Raw genomic sequence first — 25,933 nt, 5'->3', positions numbered from 1 at the left:
TGTTTTTAATTTCATCTCTCTCTCCCACTTTCTTTCTTTTTTTCTTTTTCTTTCTCTCTCTCTCTCTGGCTCTTTGTCTCTCTCTCCCTCCCTCCCCCATCTCTGTCACTCTGTGTGTGTGTGTGTCTGTCTGTCTCTCACTCACTCTGTGTGTGTGTGTGTCTGTCTCTGTCTCTCCCTCTGTCTCTCTCCCCTCCCTTCCTCTCTCTCTGTCACTGTGTATGTGGGTGTGTCTGTCTCTCACTCATTCACTTAATCACTCACTCTGTGTGTGTCTCTCTGTCTGTCTATCTTTCTCTCCCTCCCTCCCCCTCTCTGTCTCTCTCTGTCTGTGTGTGTGTGTCTGTCTGTCTGTCAGTCTCTCTCTGATTCCCTCCCTCACTCCCTCTCTCTGTCTGTCTGTCTCACTCACACACACACACACACACACACACACACACACACACACACACTGTGGTCACCTTATTGAGTGTTCCAATCACATTTGAAACACTCAACAACTGGCCTGCATTTATGGTATTTTGCAGCATTCTGCAGTCATAGGACCAAAATTGGTTGTCACTCGCCCGGGCTTTTGCAGAAGCTTCCCTCCGAAGCCCGAGAGGAGGGAGGGGAGCGGGCACCCGGCACACAGAAGAGCCGCATTAAAGGGTGTAAAGAACCGCATGTGGCTCGCGAGCCGCGGGTTACCCACCACTTTTCTGGAGTGTTGGCTATTCCTGCTATCTTGGTGTCATCTGAGTTCCCCATTTATCCCCTCATCCAGATCATTGATGAAGATGTTGAAGAGTACTGGGCCCAAAACAGTGTAGCCCCTGCCTTGTGGAATATTTTTCTCTTGGAGATTAGAATGATCCTAGCCTTTAGTCTTTCAGAAGGCTCCAAAAATGTGGTTATGTACACAGGCCTGGGGTTTGAAATGTGTTAAGGTTTCCTGTTTCTTGACTTCATTATAAGTTGGTTAACTATCTTGGTTGCGGAATCTATTTATTTTTTTGAATGTTTTAATTGTTTGTCTAACTTTTATACTTTTAGGATTATAAATCACACTGAGTCACTTGGTTGAAATGATAAGTTTGACATTGAATATTTTTTTAAAGGGAATTGTAACACCAATGCTCTTAGGGAACTTTGGGTTGGAAAAGTCACCAATGCCCTTAGAGAACTTTGGGTTGGAAAAGTTGCTCAAAAACACAAACTGAGTTTCCAAAATTACTTTTATAATAACTGTGACTTTTCTAGACAACAGCTCTATTAAAATGGTTATACAAAGTTTAGGAAATAGATGTTCAACCAGAATAACCTCAAGGGACTTTACACTTTAAATGCTGTAGCGGCACATGCTTCGAAATGAATGCAAAAACTGATAAAGGAATGGGTCGTTGGAGAACGCCAGTGATGAAAGCAGAAATATTTATACATAAAAAGACATTGTGATTAAGATGTAGCCATCAGTAACTATTTGAAGGGGGCACAATGGCTCAGCAGTTAAAGATGCTAAGAATGTCAACGTAGCAAGATGACAGTCAGGGTTTGAGACCCGAGCTCTGTGCAATGTATGAGTTCCTGTTATGTGCTTCAGCTCCTGCCAACCTAGCAGTTCAAAGCATGCAAATGCGAGTAGATAAATAGATACCATTTCGGTGGGAAAAGTGTGCTCCTTGGCATATAGTCATGCTGGCCACATGACCACGGAAGTGTATTTGAAAAACGCTGGCTCCCTCAGCTAAAAACAGAGATGAGCACTTCCCCCTAGAGTCAGATCTCACTGCATAGGTGAAACCTTTACCTTTACCTAAGTACTATTCATAAAATGATTAGCTTGGAAATACCTTGATGGTATCTCATCCATACTGAATGCAGAATCCAAGTTACTATAGCATTTCTGATAGCATCTAAACATCTGGCAAATGACTTTTTGTCCTCCACCAAGATATCCAAACAGCTCTTCACTTTAGAAAGATCTCCTAAGCCCTACCTACTTTCTTATAAACTCAATCAGTTAGTTCTAGTCCTTTCCTGTGAAACAATAAACAAGCATAACTTCTACCTTACAGTCCTTCAGATATTTAACTCTAAGTGGACAGAGAAAGAACGGTTTAACACATCAAAAGGCTGACTATTCCCTATGCATTAAACTAAGCCATAATTTCAGTCGGGAGAGAACTGGGAAAAAAACTTCAAAAGAAATCTTGTTGTCGGTGTTTAATTATGTCCATTAAAGATTTCAATTAATATTTTAAAAGTTTGCTTTAGCCCATTCATTTTCAGAATGCAGGCCTGAAGGGCCAAGGCAGCCCCCACCCCAGCTATAGGACTGGACCTAAAACGCTTGTGCGCCACACATTTGTGGTTCAGAGGTCTTTTGCAGTGGACAGCGCCCAAAGCCGAAAACAGGGACCTGAAATTACACCCACGAGCCTCTTCTATCCGCCAAGTAGGTAATGCATGCATCGGACGCGGGCTTCATCCCAGCTTCAAGCACCTTCGATGCGAAGCCTACGACAGGAATTGCTCCTCTGCAAGCCAACGCCATTGCAGGCCGAGCAAGTCAGCACGTTGGAGCTCAGCACTGGAGATAAAAATCTCGAGAGGGAAGGATGGAAGAGCTGTTGTGACGACGGAGGGAAGGAGGGGGAGTGGGGAGACTGCTGGCCGGTAAGGGGCGAAAGATTGCATGGGTCATCCGCGTGCACGGCGTGACTAATATTCGTGACCCAGGCTCGTTTCCTCCGATTAGAGCAAGAAGGATTAGGGGTGACAATGGGCGCCTTAGTCCATCTCGCCCAGCTGACAGTCCCAAGATGATCTCCTCTGACGGAGAAGAGCCGATCAACATGATCGAGGGGCGCAATAAATAGTAGAAGCCTCGGGCTCAGTCACCCCCGTCTGCGAGGAGAGCAGAGAGACAGACAGACAGACAGACAGAGAGACACACACACGCAGCCTTCTCTTCACAAAGCTCACTCCAAACCCCATTGCAACCCTTCTGAATCTCTTCACCTGTCCTAGACGCACGCACGCCACCTCCGACCGGCGCCCGCGGTGGCAAACCCCGAGGCAGCGCCAAACCACGGGTGTCGCTGCCTCCGCCGCTCTTCCCGCCTCGCTCCCGGTCCCTGCCGCAAGTCCGCCGCCAGCGCCGGGCTATGGAACCGCTCAATCTGAACCTGCAGCAGGGCTACCAAAACGGGGACTGGCATCCCAGCTGCCTCTTCGACGTGCCGAGCAGTGGCCAGATGAAGAACGTCTCGAAGTTCCAGCGTCCGGCGCTGGATGAGAAGGGCCACCGGGCTCGAGAAGCGGAAGAACTGGAGCGACTCCCGGTGCTGGAGGCCGCCTACGCCACCATCCTCCAGGGTTTGGGCGAAAACCCCGGGAGGCAAGGGCTGTTGCTGACGCCACGGAGGGCGGCCAAAGCCATGCAGTTTCTCACCAAGGGCTACTATGAAACCGCCGAAGGTGAGTCGCTCCTTTCAGTCCATTCTAGGACAGAGGGCTTCCTTCCAAGGGACGTCGAACAAGTCCCATCTCTCCTCAATACAGGGTCTTGAGAGGGAGTTTTGAAGTGCCCTTTTCAGGCAGGATGAAGGCAAAGTGCTTTTAGCAGGATGGCTTCTAGAAATAGTCTTGGAAAAAGTTCAGGTAGAAATTGATTCTAGATCCTAGTCCCCCCAAATCTTTCGACAGAAATGTGGATTATATGAAGTAGTAAAATGAAAAACCCACTATCCCATGATTTGAAATTGCATTTAAATAAACAACAGCCCAGTTAAGATTGATGCTTTGCTAATCCTACCTATCAAAAAATAAATGTATGTAGTATAAATCAAATGGGTGCATCTCATTTAAGAGAGTGTGCATAAGGTTCCAGCCAATTTTCTACTGAAACACAAAAATTACTTCACATGCCTTGAGGGATAGGTCTCTTCTTATTCAGAAGCCATACTATCATCAAAAGGTTTTTGTTCCTAGAAAAATGGCTAAGTTTGTGCTTCTTTCTAAATCATAATTTGCTTGAGCATGGTTTGCTGAATTGATTATATTTGCCTGGATTCATTCAAGTCACAGACAAATGAGCTGCATTATAACTTTGCACAATTTGTGAATCCAATCAGTGTATTTAAGCTGTAACCTCAGTCTTTCTTGGTAAATGACTGTCTCACCATAATGCTGGGAAAGTGATTGGAGACTTGAGTAATTTTAGTTGTACCTGAAATTTATCTGAGCATTTATATGGGCCAATTTGCACTTCCTGTTTGCCCCTGCATGAAAACCGGCCATCAGTCTTTTGAGAAGGTAGAATGGGCAACATCGTCAGCCAACCCATAGGATGCTGGAGAAATCATCTCCCCTGAATTATCTTGCTTTCCATCAAAAAATAGTTTTTTCCTCCTCCTGCTGTTGTTGGAAAGAAGAGAATCAAGGATCGGGAGAGGAATATAGGAAAAAGAAAGATAATAAAGATGATATTTAATTACCACAAAGCAGCAGTGAGTATGGCCCAGATGTTATTTCATGAAGTAGCTAGTTAGCAACTATGAGACAAACTTTGTCCAGTCCTTGAGAAAAAGTTACATCTTCTGATCAGTTCTAACTCTACTGCTTGGTGCTGAAATTATGACTCTATTTCTCATTAATTTTTGCTTTGAGATCAGCAGCAAATTCTCAGAGGGTGAGAATTGCAGCAATCACATTGATTTTTGAATATTGCCATTCTTGATGACATATTGCATTCAATTTGTGTAGAAATTGGGTAATTTGTCCAGTCAATAGGAGTAAGTTATTACTTATAGATGATGACATATATACCATGTTGAAGGATGGACACGTAAATGTGCCTCTGATGCCAGGGATAAAGTTAATAATGGCAGTAATATTATCAGAATATGGAGGAGGCAGAGCTGAAATCTGGATTCACCACAGCATTTGGTTCCTACATCTTTGTCAGGGTGTAATAGTCAATTGCTGCTGGTTAATAACTCTTTTAGATCAGGCAGCTGCCTGCAAGCAAATATATGGATCATAACAGGAATAGCTGAAGATTGTTTATGATGTACTTGAATGACTTTTATTGGGATAGCAAACTGTGTCCTGCAGTTTTCTATTCTAGGTCTGGCTTTTAGTATATTACTACTTCAGAATCAGTGTGGACCTGATGATTTGTCATTTATACTTAACCAGCTGGATACCCGTTTTTTGCGACGAAACTATGTGATCGCCAATGCAGGAGAAATCCAGTTCATTCCGGTTCAATCCGTTGGCTCAGTGGTGGTTAGTGATTGAAACACATAAGGGAATATTGTTCCCGCTACCTTGAGTCCAGAAGCACCATAGTTGGAAGGCGTAGACCTGTTGGTGAGGTACCGATGTTTAGTACTATAAGGAGCCCAGACTGCTCCTGAGTGAAGGAGGGGAACGTCTGCCAGTTTGAACTGAGGTAATGGAATGTGAGGCAACTGGCATTTGGAACAGAGTTCTTTTCAGGTGGGGAGGGGGAGTAGAACTCCTTAGCATCAGTGGGTGTTAATTACTGTATAAGAAATAATAGTGATCTGATGGTCATTTTGAAAAATCCTTTCTTAGCAAACATGTAGAAGCCAAGAGAAACATACGTGCCAAATTTCAAGTTTTTAGGCTTTATGGTTCTGGAGATTTTGGGATGAGTGAGTGGTATTTGGCTTTTATATAGAGAGATAAGGTAGATATCATAGTTTAAGAAATTATTAATTTTGTTAGATACAACTGAATATAAATCTCCTGATGATTATATACCGTATATGCATAGTCTTCTTATAGGTTTTTTTTGACAATAATTCAAAAGTCCAGGTTCAGCTTGATGATGGGTAAAAGTCAGCAAACTTTGCCATTGCCTCTTTTCCTTTATTTGTTGAACTTTTTTATTACTTCATTTTAATTACTTCTACCTAGTTTACAGTCAAAATACTGGCATACAATATATATATATATAACCTTTATTTTATCAGCATAAATACAACACAAATATAAAAAGGCAACATTAAAAATAAAAATATGGGTTTCTGCCTGGATGGTTTTCTGTGATGAGCCGAAAGGACAGAAAGAGGGAGGAGTGAGCTCCCTCCCATATTTAGGCATACCAGGGGTTGTAACACAAACATATATATATATATATATATATATATATATATATATATATATATATATATATATATATATATATATATATATATATATATATATATATATATATATATATATATATATATATATATATATATAAATAAATAATATTAAGTTGCTGCATCTTCCTTACAACAAAATCTTATATGTACAAAGGCCTTCTGAATTAATCATGTTTTAACAAGTTTTTGGAAGGCTGTAAGAGAAGGACCATTTGCTTTCAGGTGCAAACTATTCCATAAGAGAGGGTCACCCAAATAGAGTCCCACTTGCATTCTTCCTTTTACCAAACATGTTAGTAAATGGGTTACCCTCAGTCATCTTTTCATGCATATTGGGTTCTACCCAGAACAGCCATACTCTGTCTTGAAGTGCCCAAATAAAGTGTTGATAGGAACACGAAAAAATAGTTTGTAAAGAATCTAGCAAGTTGCTATAGAGCAGTTTATTTGCTTAGTTATTCTACAGTAAAGGATAAAATTTAGACTGAGAAATCATGTTCTTCCATTTCTCTCTTTTCCAGAGATACTCAATGATGCTGTTTTTGATGAAGACCATGATGAGATGGTTATCGTAAAGGGCATTGATATGTTTTCTCTTTGTGAACATCACTTGGTTCCTTTCTTTGGCAAGGTAATGACAGTGGAAAGATTGATTCATGTTGAATTCTAGGTCCATAATCTTGAACCATATAATCAGTGGAACAAATTTGTTGCTTGCAGAATAACTGAGTAATAATCCATTTTACTAATTTTCTACAGCAGTATCAGCAACATTTTTCTCTGGATGAAATTAATAGGCTTCAGTTACATATTCAGCTTCTTCTTCACTGTAATGCTGAGAAATTGATTCTAGAGTGCAACAGTAACTGTGGGTAGAAAACTGATCTCAGTTCAACTGAAAAAATATTCATAGCATGAAATAGAGGCAGTCATGGATTGAATATTAATACATTAATGCATATATTAATAATTTTTCATCTTCCTTTAATATCTGCAGGTGCACATTGGGTATTTACCAAGAAAAAAAGTTGTTGGATTAAGCAAACTTGCAAGGTATTTATTACTTTTCTTCTGAGTAATAAATCACTATTCAACAGTAACAGACAGTTTAGATTACGGTATGTGACTGATTTTCTTTATAAGGAATAGCTATTAGATATGACATTTGTTTGAAATATCCATAAAGGTAAATGGGTGTAGATACTGGGGAGGAATAATGTACATCACACAATATTTCGTCACACGCAACTATTTCATAGATGAGCTATGAAATGCACTGTTACCGATGATAGAAGACAGCCATACAATTGCAGGAAAAAAATGTAGCTATTTGAAGGAATAATTGTCAGTTGATATTTGAGCACCCATGTTCTCAGAAGTTCCATTTCTCCTTTGAATTTGAAGAACTTGCACAGCCCAACTGTGCACAGCTTTATTGTTTACGCATTTTCAAGCACTTATTCATTCAGGCAAATGAGCTATAGTGTCATTGTAGGGAATTTAAGGCATTGAAACCGCAGCTATCAGCTGGCAGGAGCCAGGAGAAATATTGATGAGTTTTAACGCTGCACTCAGAAAACATGATTGGGTATATATTTCACACTGAGATATCACCAAGGTAAAAATAATTGATGACTATCATCTGAGATGATAGAAATTTCCTGACAGTTAGAACAATTAATCAGCGGAACAACCTGCCTCCAGAAGTTGTGAAGTTTTTAAGATGTTGGATAACCATTTGTCTGAAGTGGTGTAGGGCTTTCTGCTTAGGCAGGGGGTTGGACTAGAAGACATCCAAGGTCCCTTCCAACTCTATTCTAGTCTTATTCTTAAACTGCTCTGTCATCTACTTGATTTCTTTGTTATGATCATGTTTAGTCAGAATGTTTTCAAAATATAACTTAACTTCCACTTTAAATGACTACATTTACATAGTAGCCTAAAAATCATAATGATGCTGGAGTAACAAATTTCCTTTCCATTGACTGATAGAGATCAAGTATAAACAAACGTAATCACTTTCTGATTTGCATTTCCATCAATGCCATCTCCCTCTCTCATTAATGCATCTTTTTTCTCCTTTTTCCAGAATTGTTGAAATGTTTAGCAGAAGGCTCCAAGGTTAGTACTTTTTCTGGCACTGTGCTCGGCTTAATACACTCTTCAATTCATAAATCAGGATGGGCTAGAGGCAGACCAGGACCCAGGGGAGGTTCTCTGGAAAAGATCATCAACTTTATCTGACCAGGAGAAATTCTCCAATTAGCCTGTTTGTAGGAAAATCCAGAAGTGGATCTGTGTGCAAAGAAACTGAAAACATTCCAAAAACAAATAACTTAGGCAGGACATAAACTTGTGTTAACCCATGGCAGAGGTTCCAGGGATATTTAATTTTTGTATTGATTTCATTGCTTGTGTTTTATTATTGTTAGCCATACAGATATGTATGCCACAGGCTGGGAGATCCATATAAATTGTTTAAATAAATACTTACTTTTATTGAAAAACTCAAAATTTGTGATAGCAACTGAAATAGTTGAACTTTGTTTCCACCGACAAAATGTGCAAGAAGGGAAGTCTCTCCCTTCCCTCACAGTTTTCTCTTTTATTGGATTAAAAGTTCTTTTTGAAGAATTTTTGACCCGACTTAGTTCAGTGTGAACTGTATGCCTTATCCTTAATGAACAATTTCGTGTTTACTTTTTCAATTCATTCTAACATAATTTTTCATAAAGCACTAATTGATTTTTAGTCCAGGAGCGACTTACGAAACAGATTGCTTTAGCAATTACTGAGGTTCTGAAACCTGTTGGAGTGGCTGTGGTGATAGAAGCCTCGTAAGTTCATCATTACTTATTTGGTTTTGTTGAATTTGTAATTCTTTCCCTCTGCTGTCAATTATTTATTCTCCTTTCCATTTCCTTTTCAGTACTATTGAAAAGTAACGCAATAGCACTTTAAAAGCATAGAAGTACAGGAATAGAAATATATTTACAGTTAACACTGTGTGTATTCAGTGAGTTCAGTTTTGTGTCAAAGTTTGTAGCCTGGTATTAGCATGCAATCTAGATGTTCCTGAACTGCAAATCTCAACATTTTCACAATTGATCCTCCTTCATCTGGTGTTCCTTCACTGAAGCAATAGCAATAGCACTTATATACCACATCCCAGTATTTTTACAGCCCTCTGTAAGCGGTTTAAAGAATCAGCATATTGCCCCCAACAATCTGGATCCTCATTTTACCCACCTCAGAAGGTTGGAAGGCTGAGTCAACCTTGAGCAGGTGAGATTTGAACTGCTGAGTCAGCTAGCAGTCAGCTGAAGTAACCTGCAGTACTGCACTCTAATCACTGGGCCACCTCGGCTCCTCCTGAAGGAAAACACTTTAATCCAGAATAGGCTTCTGTTGTGGTCCAGCAGGATCGGGTTGAGCTGCTGATGGACTCGGTTAGCGAGGAACCATATGAGCCTGCCCTGGACGATGTGGAGGACCCTGTGCAGGGTTCAGACTCAAGAGCAGGGACCAGAGAGGCTGGTTGGCCACCAGGAGGCGCCTGAGGCATGGAGCAGTGGGGAGGATCAAAGGCAGTTTGTCCCTGATGCTAGATTGAGAAGGGCTGAGAAATGGAAGCAGCAACTCCGTAGGGAGACTCACAGAAGATGATTAAGCACAGGTGGTTGTGGATTGGCCCCTCCCAAGAGAGATTATAGGTGAGGCATTGGGAAGGGACATTTGCAGGAAACAACCATTCGAATTAGTAGTTAAGAAAATCTGTGTATTCTAGCTGTGTCTGCTCGTTTGGACTATCTGCATTGCTTTATTTGAATTATCTGGGTTGCTCTATTGAACGTGAGTTGTCTGGGCCCTCAGCCAAAGGATTCGTTATCTCAGTAATTAAACAGTGGCAAACAGCCAAGCCTGTGTTCTGGTTTATTCACAGGCATGGAGAGGGGCGTCAGAACAGGCTTCTATCATGGAAACAAGAGTATTGGGGCAATTATCCATTCTTTATTATTATATCTGATAATAAGAAAATATGTCATCTGACAATGACTTCCATTGAACTCTGTCAAACTCACTTTTGTTTTTAAGTAGTCCTACATATGAACTGTAGCATCACCAAGATAATGGCGATTTCCTAGGATACATGGATTTTTTAAAAATGAGGGATCATTGATGCGCTCTAAGCTTGTTTGTTTTCCTGCAGATGTTTCATTACCAAAACTAGGTAACATCATTGGTGTTAGTCAGTGCTAGTTTGAATAATGCAGGGATGTCCAAACTTGGCAACTTTAAGACTTGTGGACTCCAACTCCCAGAATTCTGGGAGTTGAAGTCCCCAAGTCTTAAAGTTGCCAAGTTTGGACACCCCTGGAGTAATGAAAAGTCTGCAAGAAAACAAGCAAGCTCAGAGAGCATCAAGGACCCTTCATGTCAACCCTGAGCTACAAATATTTTCCTTTACTTTTTTTTTTTTTGAAGTGTTTTATATTAGGAAGACAATTAAAATAAATGCATGCTTCTACATTCTGGGATAATGTAGTCCTAGAATTTATATTTAAGTTTGCTCTTGGTTTTATTATTGTTTTGAAATCAGACTTGTATCAAGGGCTTGAGGCTTGAATGCTGTTTTGAGTGTTTGCTAATGTTCTAAAAATGCTTCTTTTAATGTTTTTTGACAGACACATGTGCATGATCATGAGGGGGGTTCAGAAAATGAACAGCACAACAATCACCAGCACTATGTTCGGCATCCTCCAGGAAGATTCAAAAGCAAGGGAGGAATTTCTTGCCTTGATCAAGAATTAAACAGCAGCAGCAGCAGCTTGTGGTTATATTAATGGTTTGCAGCATACACAATTGATGATTATAATTGCCTGGGTAATTAAAAAAAGAGAGACAACAGAGTTCATACTTATATCACAGTTTTGTTCCCATTTTTGCATAACACCCTTAATAGCCTTCTGCAATTGGCTCCCTTGGGAATGGCAGTCCTAGCACTTCTGAGGAGTGTAAGTCTGAGGAAAGACGCTCAAGAATGTGTGTTGAAATATTACTCAAGCAATACAGATACCAATAAATTGGTTTTATTCATATGGCAGCATATATGATGTGGTCACACAGATCTCCTTGCATCTTTTGATATATGCAAATGAGAATAAATTACGAGACCTAACTCGCTCCCCAAATGAAAATTATATAAGATCTGCTTTCCAAACCTGAAGCCCATCAGAGATACTAGACTTTAAATCCCATATTGTTTTAGGATTAAGAGAGTTAATCCAAGCATCTGGAGGATACTAGGTTGGGGAAGGCTGGTTTTGGTACTCTCAGTTTGAAAGTTTGGATGGTGAGGTTAGGGGAGACTTATGGCTGCAGTGGTGTCATTCTGAAAACAAAGCCATGGAGAGAAAAATAAATGATGATTGCAACATAGTAAAACTAAAAAACATAAATCTCATGCAGGGCATTTCTCTGCTGTTATAATTCCTTAAGTTTCACAGAGCTACCTCTAGCTTGCAGTTATGGCTACTTCTCTTTTTTAGAGAAAACCACAAGAATGTTGGTGTCTTAACAAGTTCCACTTTCTTAGGGGATGAAGGGCAAGATGTTTATTCTTGGCAATTATAATCTAGAAAGAGGTATTGTATAGTAAAGCCAATTTATTTCGAAGCCATCTAGTTAAAAAAGAAAAGCTATTATTTAACATTTCGTGCAAAGAATGAAACTGAGTAGGCAGGATCCAGTATTTCTCTGGCTAAACAGAACCATATGCTAATATGATGCCTTTGTTATTAAAACAAAACAAAAGCAGTCAAATACCTACTAAAGTGGGAAGAAAAAAAACCTAGAACCTAAAATCTAGAATACTGATTTAAGTGTGGTTTGATTTTTTTCCTGAATAAAAAGATTAATCATGCCAAGTCTCCAAAAAAAGGGGGTATTTGGATTGCTGAGATATCTATGACTGATAAAACGTTTATATATATATATATATATATATATATATATATATATATATATATATATATATATATATATATATATATATATATATATATATATATATATATATATATATATATATATATATATATATATATAAATTAATTAGATGATCAGTCCATTTCCTCACTATGATAGGACTGATTTTAAAAAGGCCTTTAAGACCTTAATATAATGACTTCAAATATGAAAAAGAGAGTGGGACAATACATTTCTTTTGTAAGTAAATCATCCCAAGTGGAACATGTTCAGTGTAAACATCAGATCCTGGTTTCTGGGTGTTATGTGAATTTCATTGTATGTGTAAACTGTGTATATATGTACAATGATAATAAAATAAAGATATTAGGCTGGAAGCATTTTCTCTGTTTGAGACTGGAAAGGTGTTATAATACATAGTATTTGACTAGATGGATAATAATCTGCCTTGAGTAAGGAAACTTCCCAGATACCAGCCTTCCTCATCTTGGTGACTTCCAGACATACTGATTATTATACCTATTATCAGCCTTATTGGTCTGATGGGTGTTAGGGTCCAAGTTGTTATATACGTTCTTCCAATACTAAGGTGTTTCTATACTGATGGACAAGCAGATCTTTGGTCTAATTCAAGGCAGCTGTTTTACATTGTGGTTTCTTTTATTCACAGTTCCACATATTTTGACCGACCTCTGCAATTAGTTATTATTTATAGTCTTCTCTGTATGAAGATTTTAAGGGTAGGTTTGTTCTGGAACTTCAGACCATGCATTGGTTCTAGGTTTGATGTTCCAGTTTAAAGGCCTGGCTTGTGGCAAAGGAGTGTATGGGAATCTAAATAAATGTATACTTTGTAAAATGAGAGATTGGCCATATATAGTGGCATACATACTACCCTTATTGATGTCAAAAGAATACATCTGCCTTTCACTGATTTTTTTTATTAGCAGCTTAAACTACTGATTTAGGATTAAGAAACCTTGGGAATGATAGGAGGAGAAAGATATTAAGAATTGTAGAAAGAGTGAATGACGTCAGCACATTTTAAAAAATTCTTTTGAATCTACCAATATATATTTTGAGTTATGCTGCATTGTCAGTTCAAATCTAGGTCACTCTAAGTCACCCAGTGACACCCACTACAGTGTTTATGTTAGGAATGTAAGAATCAGATTGAATCAGATTTTAAAAAAACAGTTGTGTCCAGCTTTTCTTTCCCACAATAGCCATCCAAATATATCTGTAGAGGTCATCAGCGGAACATGAATGCAATAGCATCCTCTCACGTTATTGAACAAGTATTGGGAAGGATGTTCCTTCATGGTTGAAACTAAGATATGTGCTATGCTGCTGTGCTAATCCAGAATGACTAATGGTTAGCAGTCCTGAGCACTTTTAATCTAAGGCCGTGATGGCGAACCTATGGCATGCTGCCACAGGTGGCACTCAAAGCCCTTTCTGTGGGCAAGCCAGCTGTTGCCCCAACCCAGATCCACTGTGCATGTGTGCATGCCTCTCGCTGGCTAGCTGGTCTTCGGGTCTCTGCTGTGCATGCGTGGGAAAGTGGGGCATGCGCATTGCATTATGGGTGATGTGCGTGTGCGTGCTGGCATGCATGCACGCGCTTTCAGCACACAAATACAAAAAAGTTAGCTATCACTGATCTAGGGGATAAATTTGGGAAGCAGATTGTGCTAGTTAATATATAGTCTTATGCTGAGAACAGGCAGAAGGAAACCTATCAGACTGTGTCTCTTAGAGGACACAGATGTTCTCTAAGACCTATTGGAGGGTGCTGAATATCGATTCTTGGTTTGAAAAGTTTTCAATTGCAGTTACTTTTTGCATAATGGCATTTAAAAACAACAACAGTAGGAACAAAAAAGAGTAAGGATTTTTGCTACCCCCATTTTCACCTTTGGATCTTTGTGCTATAAATTGCTGTAAACATTACTGTATTATCCTCAGAAAAACTGTCATACAACTTGAAATGTGCCTTAATAATGTGCCTCCAATAACTTGAAGATGCAAAAAATGTTGACATTTCTTAAATGCAAAACTGTATTGTCTGTGGGAAGGGGAGGGTTCTCAATATATAATTATATATTTACAATATACTCACTAGAGGGAAAAAGGGCCAGTTATGATTTTTTAAGAGTGTCTGCCTGCATAGCTACACACCGGGAACTGCGTATGTTAGCAGCAGAAACATTTGTCCTATTCATAAATGTGAGGCCCTCTTTTTTTCCTGTTAGCTACCAAGTTCTTTAAAGTAGTTTTATTAATATGATTGCGTCAAAGTGATGCTAAAATACAGTTTTAGATCATCATATTCTGCATGTATAAAATGTTTGTAACACAAAACCTATTTTACATTTCTGCTTGATTTATCATCTTTAAAACTATAGTTTATTAAGCAGTGTCACTGTATTCAAATGATTTAAAAAATCTCATTGCATATTGCTGTTTCCTTGATTATTTTTAACTGTATTAATTATTACATTAAATCAGCATAAGATCAATCAGTTAAGTGCAATTTTATTGCAGGATGTTTCTGTACAATTTGTTCAGACTAAACAAATTAGTCTGCAAAGATCACTAGACCATGGCATATGGCAGATAGAACCTTGGTGCCATCTTGCACCTGTAATATTTCCTTTCTCAATGGCTTTTTATATATACAATACAATACAATACAATTCAATAGTAGAGTTGAAAGGGACCTTGGAGGTCTTCTAGTCCAACCCCCTGCCTAGGCAGGAAACCCTATACCATTTCAGACAAATAGCTATCCAACAACTTCTTAAAGACTTCCAGTGTTGGGGCATTCACAACTTCTGGAGGCAAGCTGTTCCACTGATTAATTGTTCTAACTGTCAGGAAATTTCTCCTCAGTTCTAAGTTGCTTCTCTCCTTGATTAGTTTCCACCCATTGCTTCTTGTTCTACCCTCAAGTGCCTTGGAGAATAGTTTGACTCCCTCTTCTTTGTGGCAACCCCTGAGATATTGGAACACTGCTATCATGTCTCCCCTAATCCTTCTTTCTCTTAAGCTAAACATACCTAGTTCCTGCAACTGTTCTTCATATGTTTTAGTCTCCAGTCCCCTAATCATCTTTGTTGCTCTTCTCTGCACTCTTTCTAGAGTCTCCACATCTTTTCTACATCGTGGCGACCAGAACTGAATGCAGTATTCCAAGTGTGGCCTTACCACATCTTAATGTCTTAAGATTTATTTTTTTGCCAACCTGAAAAGCAGGTCCAAGACTTTCTAAATCTTAAATGAATAACTTAATTATTTTATTAGGTGTTTTTAAATGTTATTTTATTTTATCCAGCAGAATGTGTATTATTTCCTTCTCCCTTTCAATCTCAGAACAACCTGAGGTAGATTAGTTTGCAAAATGGCTGAGTTATATCTGAATGAGGACATAACTCTGCCCATTACCAAACCACCTCTCCACTCTGACCATTAGATTGCGCTCTTGTTATTTCTCTCTTCCCAATTCATATTAAAATTGCTTCAAGCAAGCAATGCAAATATTAAAAACTGAACATGTCCTGTTGTTACAGTAAACATTATTTGCAGTGAATCTAAAATTGTATTACACAAACTGGAATATAGTTTTGAAATGTAATATATCCTGGACTAAGGTTGTTTTGACTGAATGTTTACTAACGAGGAAACTAAGATATTTTAAAAATATAAATGTTGTAAGAAAAATAGTGAGCAGTATGTGATCTGTTGTGAGAAATGTTTGTCTAAAGCAGTGGTTCTCAACCTGTGGTCCGAAAACCCCTGGGGGCCTGTGATGTCACAGACGGTCCACAAAGGCTGGTTGAAATGTTATGATTTAAACCTTGAGTTAAGTCTTGGGGGCTCATGCCCACAAAAGGCATTTAAAGAGGAGTCTGTGGTGAAGAAAAGGTTGAGAACCACTGGTCTAAAGAAATAAACACAATAATAGCATTTGGACACCCTTTCATTCCTTTTTATACGGAAGCAAAACCTGGATATGTCATATTAACATCAAATAAATTGAATAGAATGGGAAAAGAATAGGTTAGAGGGATATGTTGCAAAACAAGGAGAGAGAGAATGTGGACTGAATATGAAAGATGTATTGGTATGTTGAGATGCTTTCCTTATAAGGGGATTGAATAAGGATTAAATTACAAAACAAATTAATAAAACTGCATAGGTCAAGAGGAAAGGGAAATAAGACAATTTTGGTTGGATGAAGTTGATAAGATCATGTAAAGGAGGTGAGAAGTTCAAAGGCAATATGATATGAAATTGAAAAATTAATATTGTAGAAGCAAGAATTGTTTCCAAGAACAGAAGAGCCCGGGATAGTATAAGGTAGAGCTTCAAACTTTTTCAGGCTATAAAACCTGTAACTTAATTTTTAAAATCCCAGGATTCCTGATCAAAGAGCAGCACTTTGTGATAGAAAATTGGCTGTATTCAACTGAAATGTATTTGGCTCTTAATGTCCCACAGAACCTCATTAAGATCTTGCAGAATCCCAGAATTCTGCAGAACACATTTTCAAAAAAACCCTGATACCTGGAATTGATGTGAACTAGATCTGACTCATGTTCCTTTAGCTTTTTAAATTATTACTTCTTTTCTATGATTTGCATAATATTGCTTACGTCAAAGGAATAAAACAATGGTTATATGTGGCTAAAATAATAAGCCTGCATATCATACCTGGAAAAGCAACCTGTTTTTCCCAAAACAAATTTTTCCTTTTTGGTTGCTGAATTCTACATTAGAAGATGCTGCTCCTTAAGTCTCAAAGTAAGCTATTTGTTCAAAGTGAGTGCACAACAGAGCCTCTGATTTTAAAATACAAGGAAAATGCATACATGACACACGTTCAAAACGAAAAGATGACTACCAACCATACAGGTGTAAGATAGCCATTTTAATTAAATTAGTTAAGCTGAGCAGATCATGTCTTAAATATAACTGTACTGAACGTTATGTTTCATTAAAGTTCAAATTCATGAGGGCCCAGGTTGTTGGGGGCAATATGCCGACTCTGTAAACCGCTTAGAGAGGGCTGAAAAGCACTATGAAGCGGTATATAAGTCTAAGTGCTATTGCTATGTTAACCCTAATAAATACATATGTATAGGTGCTGTTGCCAAAACCAGGCTCACTTAAAGTAACCAAATCATACTGAAGATACAATATAAATTTATTAGCATAAAAACAGTAAAATAATATACATTGGACTCATGTCCCAGTTGGGCAGTCTTGAGCAAAAGCAGAACCATAGCCTATATCTGTGATGCCAAACCTATAGCACGCATGCCACAGGTAGTACGCAGAGCTATCTCTGGGCACGTGTGCTGTGCCCCAGCTCAGCTTTCCGTGGCATTTCTTTTGTGAGCTGCTGTTTCCCTGCAAATGATGAAACAGAAGCTCACAAAAGAAAAAGATCTCACCTCTGGTAGAGCTTCCAGTGTTGGGATGCCTCGCCTTACACCAGCCAGCTGCTCTTAGGGTCTCTGCTAGGCATGCATGGATGTGTGCGCATGTTTGCGAGTGCATGTTCGCACGAGAGTGAATTTTTGCAAGCGCATGTTCACACATGCATGCAGTTAGGGCACTCGGTGCCTAAAAGATTCACCATCACTGGCCTATGTGCTTTTGGCTTCTTACATTTCAAAGACAAGAAAAACTGAAAAAGGCACAGGATAAATTGGGTAGGTGACTTTGGGCCAGGCATGTTTTCTCAACCAACAAACCTCACAGAGTGGCTGCTGTGGGGAAAATAGGAGAAGGGAGGTGTGTTGGATATGTTCTCCACCTTGAGTTATTTCTAAAATAAATAATAAAGGCAGGATACAAATAAATAAATAAAATGATCCTGGAATGTTTTTGATGAACCCATCTTTGTAACATTTATCACTTCTTACTAAGTTGGTATGCTGGTTATACTATTTTTGAAATATGGTCTGTAAAAATAAACAATTTGGTTTACTGTCTGATTCTTCCCCCTATTGCTATTCAGAGTCAATTCTGCTTGCTGTAAATATTTTCTTACAATGTATTGATTGGGGATGAGGCAATCCCATAGATTTGGTATTAAATGCAGCTCATGTGAGTGTGCGGACGGACATATTTTATCACCACATTACGATTAATCAACAATTATATCCCATCATTCAGTTATTGGGATCAAAGTTAAATACAGTATTCATGTGGCTTATCCATTTTTAAGATACTCAACTAAAGTAGCATTTTGTTGGCCTCAGAGCCATTGCTGTTTGTGAAAATTAAAAGCCAATGATATGGGCACTAGGATAGAGCCTCCAAACAATCAAACTGAATACTAGCACAATAAATTTTTAAACTTCATAAAAGTTATTAATTAAACATGATTGGAATTATGTTGATTTCCCCTTTCTAATCATTTCTTTAAAATTCTGGCATTACACCTACAATTTGGCAGAATCAAACCAATACAACTGTATCCAGTTCAGTCATGTAGTCCAATATAATTCCCTTTCCAATTAAAAACTGTTGCCTTTTTTTGCAACACAGATAAAAATGCACAAACAACATATTAACCATCAAATATTGTAGAAATGCATATAAGAGACTCTAATAAAATAAAATCCAAAATATGAGTGCAACTAATTAGGAACTCTGCATTCTTTCTCTTTAACAATACCTCTATAGTAATTGTACAATCAAGCTAAATATTTATTTTAAAAATATTAATGCTATCTTAAATTTAAGCCACAAGTTTAACATTAAAAATGACGTCCATTTAAGTAAAAACAGTTATCAACCAAGATACAGTATTTATGTGCAACCAATTCAACAGAATGACATTCAATGCTCATGTACTGTTATTTGCCAGATGCTTTGAAAGCCTTTGTTGCAAGCAATTCTAAGTATATAACACAAATAAATTGAATAACTGCCTATTGCTGTAGTTGGATTGCCAAAATTACATAGTATTATATTTAAATGTTCAATTATCCTATAAATCATCATATGCCAATTTGATTGTGAGTTTGCTGGTATGTTCAGCAATCCTTATTCTTGAATGTAAGAGTAGCTTAGTTGTTGGGAAAGCTAAATTATATGCTACACTTTTAAGTTTTTCTAAAATAATTATGGTGAACAAATATTTCTTACTCCAAATAAACATAGCCATTAATGCAGATTAAAGCTTAGATCTAAGATAGCACAATTATGCAAGTTCTCTAGAAGTCTGTCATTGTATTATCAGTAATGATGTTTAGCAATTGCTTCAAAGTTCAAAGTGGGTCAATTAAAAAAATCACAATAATTAAACTGATGTTTGCTTGTAGTTTTTTGTATCCAAGACTTTCTTTCCACACATTGCACAGATACCTGTTAATAAAAAGCACAGGAATACTGAAATTACTTTTGATCATCCAGCATCCAACTTATTTCTCAGTAACCAAATACACAGAGAAGAAACTGGGTTTACGGCAAATATCTCACCTTTTTTGTATGCACATCCCTGGCAGTAATGAGAGCCTGGCTGATGAACTGAACTTTTACAAATCCGGCATATTGCAAATTTGTTTTTGCCGTAAGGATCAAATCTAAGAAGATAAAAACGAGTGAATTTACAGTTTATCAAAATAACTTTTGTTTACTTTCATATATTTGCAGTAAATGGGGGCAGAGGAAGGTGGACACAAATCCCCCAAGAAAGCTAATAAATGACCCAAGAGCATTTATGTGTTGCAGTTGCATGAAATGATCAAAATGTAATTTGCCATTTTGAACTATGACTATATATATATATAAATTATTCATGTGTCCCATGTTTTTTCCTCATGCCTTTTCTCTTCTACCTAGGCTAAATCAGAGCACATGACATGTGCATGATAATTTCCCAATCTTTTATTTACTTGTCCAGTGCCTTACAAAATTACCATGATCTACTCCACTGTTTTTAAATTTGGCAATTTTAAGATGGGCTTCAGGGAATTCTGAGAGTTGAAGTCCACACATCTGAAAGTTGCCAAGTTTGAAAAACACTGTTTTAGCCATTGCTCTTCAGGATGCAGTGATATTGGTAAAGAGTTACAGGTGCTAATAGTACAGTGCAGTGGGAAAAAAAAACTTCTATGCCAATTCTAGGCTGGAGAAAGTAGGCATGACTATATATGAAAATATGAAAGAGGCTAAAATTCAGAAGAATGAATAAGCAAGTTAATAATTTTTCCAGCATTTGACTCATTTGGTAAGTGAATTAAGATTTTAATTACCTTGCTTTTTTTGATGTCAATGCCTTGTTTTCATTTAATTTTCTCCCACCACTTTCTAAAAAATAAAAAGATATAATTTTGAAACATCTTCAAATTAAAATTGAAGCCATTAAAAAGAAAAATGAATGCCCAGAATACCCAGAAATAAACATGAAAATGAGCAGTTTAACAAGACATTCTGAGAATACTGAATACTTTTTTCCCAACCACAACTTTATCATGTCCCTTTCATTTTTTTACTACCATCTACTGTAACTACTTGTGAGACCCATCTAACAACAGTTAAGTAGACTTCTACACATACAATGGGATTTTGCCTTTCTTCTGCATCCACATTAGTCCACAAATCTTCTCTCCTAAGTTTTAAGAATGCATATGGACTGAAGGAATTTGGTTTTGATTCCACTTTGTGACATATCACTGGATACATTTTGCATTTGTCTTCCTTCCACAATTTAATAATTTCTGTGATTGATTTTTCTCTGCTAATCTCAGTAGATCCCATTCTCTTTAGCAATCTGAACAGCCAAAACAGAAAGTGTACATTGCTAAAGATCAAAACAGAACTGTAGGAGGAGTCACATTCCTTTAAAAACTACTTCAAAACAGGAGAATACTTAACTAAAATTAGGACATTGTGTATCTGTTGGATAGATATTCAAAAGGTTTCCCTAATCCAAGATGATTAAGAATGTCTGCATAATAGGACATGTAATATTGCTATCAATACTTAAGTATTTGTACAACCACTTAAATCGATGATCCAATTAGAAACGCTGAGTCTTTTAAACTATATAAAGTTCAGTCATGTTGCAAGTTCAGTTCAACCATATAAAGTTCAGTCATGTTGAAATTGTCAAGTTATAAAGGTTTTTAGCATCGGTACTTATTTTCAAGGAAGATTGATTTACAAAGGTGCCGTAATATTCACATGCTAGAAAGAAAACCAGCTTATTTATTACACATGGCAGTTCCAGGTTTAGATTGCTTACTGCTCAATAATAATTGGACTATCAAGTTATTTCAGAATTTTAGTTTTATGAACAAAGGTAAGAGAAATGTGATTATTGAGGTGTAGGATTATAGACATTAAGGAACATATGGCTTGACATGAAAATCTGCAGGTCTTTTTCTACTCGCATTTCCTACCCACTTTCTTGCTCAAGAAATGAGAAATAATCAAAAATAAATAGCAGTTTTTGTGATATCTAAGAATACCTGTTGTGTTTCTTGCACCATCTTTCCAGGTATCAGGTGTAATTACTGTACCAAGTTTTCTTTCACCTATGGAGTAGCATTGAAAAGACAGAATAAAAATTATGATAATATAATAGATTACAATAGCACAGTACATTCAGGTCATATCATTTCAAAGAACTGATAATAATAAAAAATAATAATACGAAGTGCCGCATTCCATGTAGCTTATAACTATGACCTAGGAAAATTGGAAACCATTGAAGATACATGGAATCTATAAAATCTATCCTCTGACTCTAGAAATTGCCCTTTGGGATTTAGTGAGTTTTAATGCCAATGCATTTTTTTAAAGTTGTGAGGTATTGATCTTCTAAACACAGTAGGGATTACATATCAATAACTATAAACAGCTGTCTGGCACATGTTGCAACTACAAGAAAGTATGATTAAGAGAAAGCAGGACATAAATATAAAAATAACAAATATAAATGCAAACAAATAGTAGTTTGCAGATTTTGAGGCATACTTGTATATAGCAAATTGATTGAGATAGCAGATAAACTCCACAAGTCTAGGAAAGATTAGGATTGCTCTCATGAATGAAACCTCTATCATAATACAATAGGCCAGTCCTAGATTTTGGGCAATTTACCAGTTGATAATTTTGGAAAGTGAACATTTTAAAAAAAAATAACCTTGTTTCTGGTTTCATACATAGCTATGTTGTCAGTGTAGCACCTTTTGCAGAGAAATCCATGTAAGGCTGTAATCTTATAATCACTGAAATTATTACTGCTTTCTAAATTGACATTCATGTGATTATGCTAATTTTATTTCCAGTACTTTGCTTTATTGAAAGTGTGCAAGTGATATGTATATCACTGAACTATATCAAATTAACAGTAATTATCTATTTACTACTAAAACTTTCATGTTTGCATCAAAGGATGTCAATTTTTGAAGCAAGATACCACAAAGCAGCTACAGTAACTTACAAAATGGATCCAAAATCTAGAACCCATGACTCTCATGGAATTGAAATTTGGTAAATTTTATTAAACATTTTTAATGGGGTCAACTTCTAATGCTTGGCTGTGTTATATAATTCGACATAGGCTATTTTCAAGGCAACTACATCTCTGAATAGTCTCTGAATTTGTAAGTATTTTTCCTGTGAAGGTAGGACATTAGAAGCTCTCCCATTGTTGTAAGGCACCGAGGATTCTAGAAAGGCAATATTTCTGAAAAGATGACTCAACAGGTTGTGGCTTATCTAGTGTATATGCAAACAACAACTGTTTGGGATCTAGATCTTTTTATGCAAATCTTATTATATTAATAACATTAATATTTAAAAAATTGAGAAAACAATCTTATAGTCACTACAGTATAATTATTTAGCTACCATAACCTTTGTGTAATCAAGTTGTAAGGATGGTAAAACTGTAAACCCTATACACCACTACACAATCTGACAAAAAACTATGGCATAACAAACCTCTCCTACTGTTGTACCGGATCAATACATTCTAGGCATTTTCTTACCATGATTTTCAGAGCAAACAGGCATCATTGCTAGGATTTACTGAAAATTTTACAGTAGTCACTATTTGGGGGATCAAAGCATCAAATAAACAGCGACCTCTAGATACTTCCTCCTTTAAATCACTTTTAAATGCTCTGAACTCTTATTCAGTGTATTCATAATAATACCGGTATAACACCCAATTCAATACCTCCAAACACAATGATCTGAGGCCCATGTACTCTCAGATCCAAATTCCATTAAATGCACTCAGGACAGCATCCTAAAGCAGCAGTCCCCAAATTTCTGTTTTACACCTTTATCACATAAAGAAATAAACCCTTGGCTTTTAGAGCAGGCAGCCCTCCGATTTTGCTTGTGGCACTAATCTGAGTCTCTGTGTTAGATAAGTGTCATCGACGCCATGAACCTGAATTTGGGCAAACCCCGGGAGAAAGTGGAGGACTCCCCCCCCCCATCTGTGTGTTGCTTTGGTCCATAGGATCGCGAAGAGTCAGATACAACTTAAAGCAGAGGTTCCCAAACTTGGCAACTTTAACACTTGTGGACTTCAACTCCCAGAATTCTCCAGCCAGCTCTTAAAGTTGCCAAGTTTGAAGACCTCTGACTTAGATACTGAACAACAACAACTTATCTGAGAACGCTAGGTCCCGACTTCTTCAGACATACAACTAGACTTCCCTACCGGGGGAGGGGGGAGAGTAACCGTTCCTTGGAGGACAATCCCGGGACCAAAAATACTCTCTCAGGAACCGACCTTCGCTCCTTCCGTATGAAGCTGAAAACCTACCTGTTTCGCCTAGCTGACCTGGCATAATTCTACAACCTCTCCAGCCCAGGGCATTTTTAATTGGTAATTTTAGTTTTTAAGGGTTAATTTCACTGGGGTTTTAACTTTTTTAAGTATTGTAACTTATTTATTTATTCTTACCTCCTCTGTACGCTATATAATACTTTTGTACGTCGCCCCGAGTCCCTGTGGGGAGAGGGGGCGACTAATAAGTTCAAGTAATAAATAAATAAATAATAAATAGGAAGAGCCTGCCCCCCCCAGCCCATCCCCCAAACCCCGCTGAACTTCAGTTGAGCCTTCTCACTTTACACCGCGCGTTCTCCCACCCTCACCCATCCCTTCCACTTACATTTCTCGCACACCATGGCGAAGGGCTAAAACCCCCAACCGAAACCGGCGGGGGGGAGGGGAAAAAAACCGTCAGCCAGCCGAGAGAGGCTCGAGCCTCCCCACCAACACCACAACACCAACAGCGTTCCACGGCCGAACCTCCGTGAGAATCCACATTTCCGCTTCCGGTTTCCTCGTGACGTCTAGGGCGTGAGAGCCTTCGCGAACCGGCCGATGGATTGCTGTACGGAAATAGTCGTGACGTAAGAGCACGCCGGGGGCAGGGAGGGGGCGGAGTGGATTGAGTGCGGGCCGGTCGCGCTATAGAAGCGCGGGGGTCGTTTCTAAGGGTGTTTGTGTGTGACGTATTTGCGAAGCTTCCCCTGATAGCATCTGGGAAACGGCAGGTAAGCTGGATCGGCGCTGTTGCCTCGGAAGCCTTATCTCCCTGCCTGTCCTATAGGGGCCACCCAGCCACCACCTGCCTCGATGTTTTCCCGGATAGCAGCCTCCTAAAAAGCCTGCACGCAGGTGGTGAATGAAGGGAAACCGGGAAAGCCTTTATGCCCTTAGTGGTCTTCTGTTGATTACGAGTCCCTTGCACATTTTGTATTTGTATTTATTAGTTTGCCTAACACAGGGCTGTCCAAACTTGGCAACTTTAAGACTTGTGGACTTCAACTCCCAGAAGCAGAGCTGGCTGGGGAATTCTGGGAGTTGAAGTCCACAAGTCTTAAAGTTGCCAAGTTTGGACACCCCTGGGTAACATGTACAAGATAGCAGGTATAAATATAAACATGGATATGAACGAAAGAAATGAATACAAATAAATGGGGTTGTTAGGACAGGGACATGCACACCCCCTTTATGAACCTGAGGTCCATGGTAGACAGTTTAAGGAGGCGGTGTGAGAATGTGACAATGGAGTCAGGCAATGGTGGGTTCGGGATCCTGTTGCAACCTTTATGGTTGCAATGGGGCCCGGCGTCCTCCACATGAACGCATGTGCGTGCATGCATCTTACCATCTAGTGACGCCTCCGCAAGCTTCCACAATGCTCCAGCTTCTCGATGGAGCGTTGCGCAGGCGCTGTATGCACCGTGCGTGTGTGCGGAAGCCCCGAAGAGTTTAAATACAGGTAAGGAGGGCAGGTGGGCCCTCCAGAGCACTGTACCGGAACGGTACTCGGAGCTCCGGGAAGGCTCTGATAATGCCCGTACCGGGGTATACCGCCTGCAACCCACCATTGGAGTCAGGTAGAGCATTCCAGGCGTTGACCACTCTGTTGCTGAAGTCCTATTTTCTGCAATCAAGTTTGGAGGGTTTTATTTTATTTATTTAGCTTGTCACTCATGTACAAGATAACAGGAATAAGAATAAACATGAATAAGAACACTGGAACAAATAAGTGGGGACAGTTAGGCACGCTGGTGTGCTTATGCATGCCCCTAACTATATATTTCACCCTATTCTATCGATGGTAGGAAAAATAGCTTATTTAAACTTGGTTTGTTTAAACAACTTAAACAAACCTTGCAAAGCCTGACCTGAAGGGTGCTTCATTGTGAATAAAAACCTGCACAGGTAGTTCTCAACGTTACAACCACAGTTGAGCTCAAAGTTTATGTTGCTAAATGAG

General features: G+C 38.5%; 3 protein-coding genes across 4 annotated transcripts in view; 2 read left to right on the top strand and 1 right to left on the bottom strand.

Moving 5' to 3' along the window:
• Positions 1-2,846: 2,846 nt before the first annotated feature.
• On the top strand, positions 2,847-12,039 carry LOC309388005 (GTP cyclohydrolase 1-like). The gene is made up of 6 exons (XM_081944972.1): positions 2,847-3,462; positions 6,686-6,795; positions 7,162-7,217; positions 8,254-8,285; positions 8,917-9,001; positions 10,850-12,039. Exons 1-6 carry the CDS (start codon positions 3,150-3,152, stop codon positions 10,974-10,976), a joined length of 723 nt encoding a protein of 240 aa, XP_081801098.1. The 5' UTR covers positions 2,847-3,149; the 3' UTR covers positions 10,977-12,039.
• Positions 12,040-17,343: 5,304 nt separating this feature from the next.
• CRIPT (CXXC repeat containing interactor of PDZ3 domain) lies at positions 17,344-24,451 on the bottom strand. Its single transcript, XM_081940782.1, has 5 exons — positions 24,314-24,451; positions 21,644-21,709; positions 20,426-20,480; positions 19,650-19,753; positions 17,344-19,535 (listed from the first exon to the last, which is right to left on the bottom strand). The coding sequence occupies exons 1-5, from the start codon at positions 24,327-24,329 to the stop codon at positions 19,471-19,473; spliced, it is 306 nt and encodes a 101-aa protein (XP_081796908.1). The 5' UTR covers positions 24,330-24,451; the 3' UTR covers positions 17,344-19,470.
• Positions 24,428-25,933, top strand: part of PIGF (phosphatidylinositol glycan anchor biosynthesis class F) — a 43,129-nt gene continuing 41,623 nt past the window's right edge. Inside the window, exon 1 of one of the 2 annotated variants that reach the window (XM_081940774.1) lies at positions 24,428-24,557. The gene's annotated coding sequence lies outside the window, so the exon portion shown is untranslated. Of the gene's footprint in view, positions 24,702-25,933 lie in introns of both variants that reach the window. The other variant, XM_081940773.1, reaches the window with a different exon arrangement.

Source organism: Natrix helvetica (genome assembly GCF_964273705.1).
Source record: "Natrix helvetica genome assembly, chromosome: 2".
Lineage (NCBI taxonomy): Eukaryota > Metazoa > Chordata > Lepidosauria > Squamata > Natricidae > Natrix > Natrix helvetica.
The sequence above is the reverse complement of the archived record's forward strand: the minus strand, read 5'-3'. Positions and strand labels throughout refer to the sequence as shown.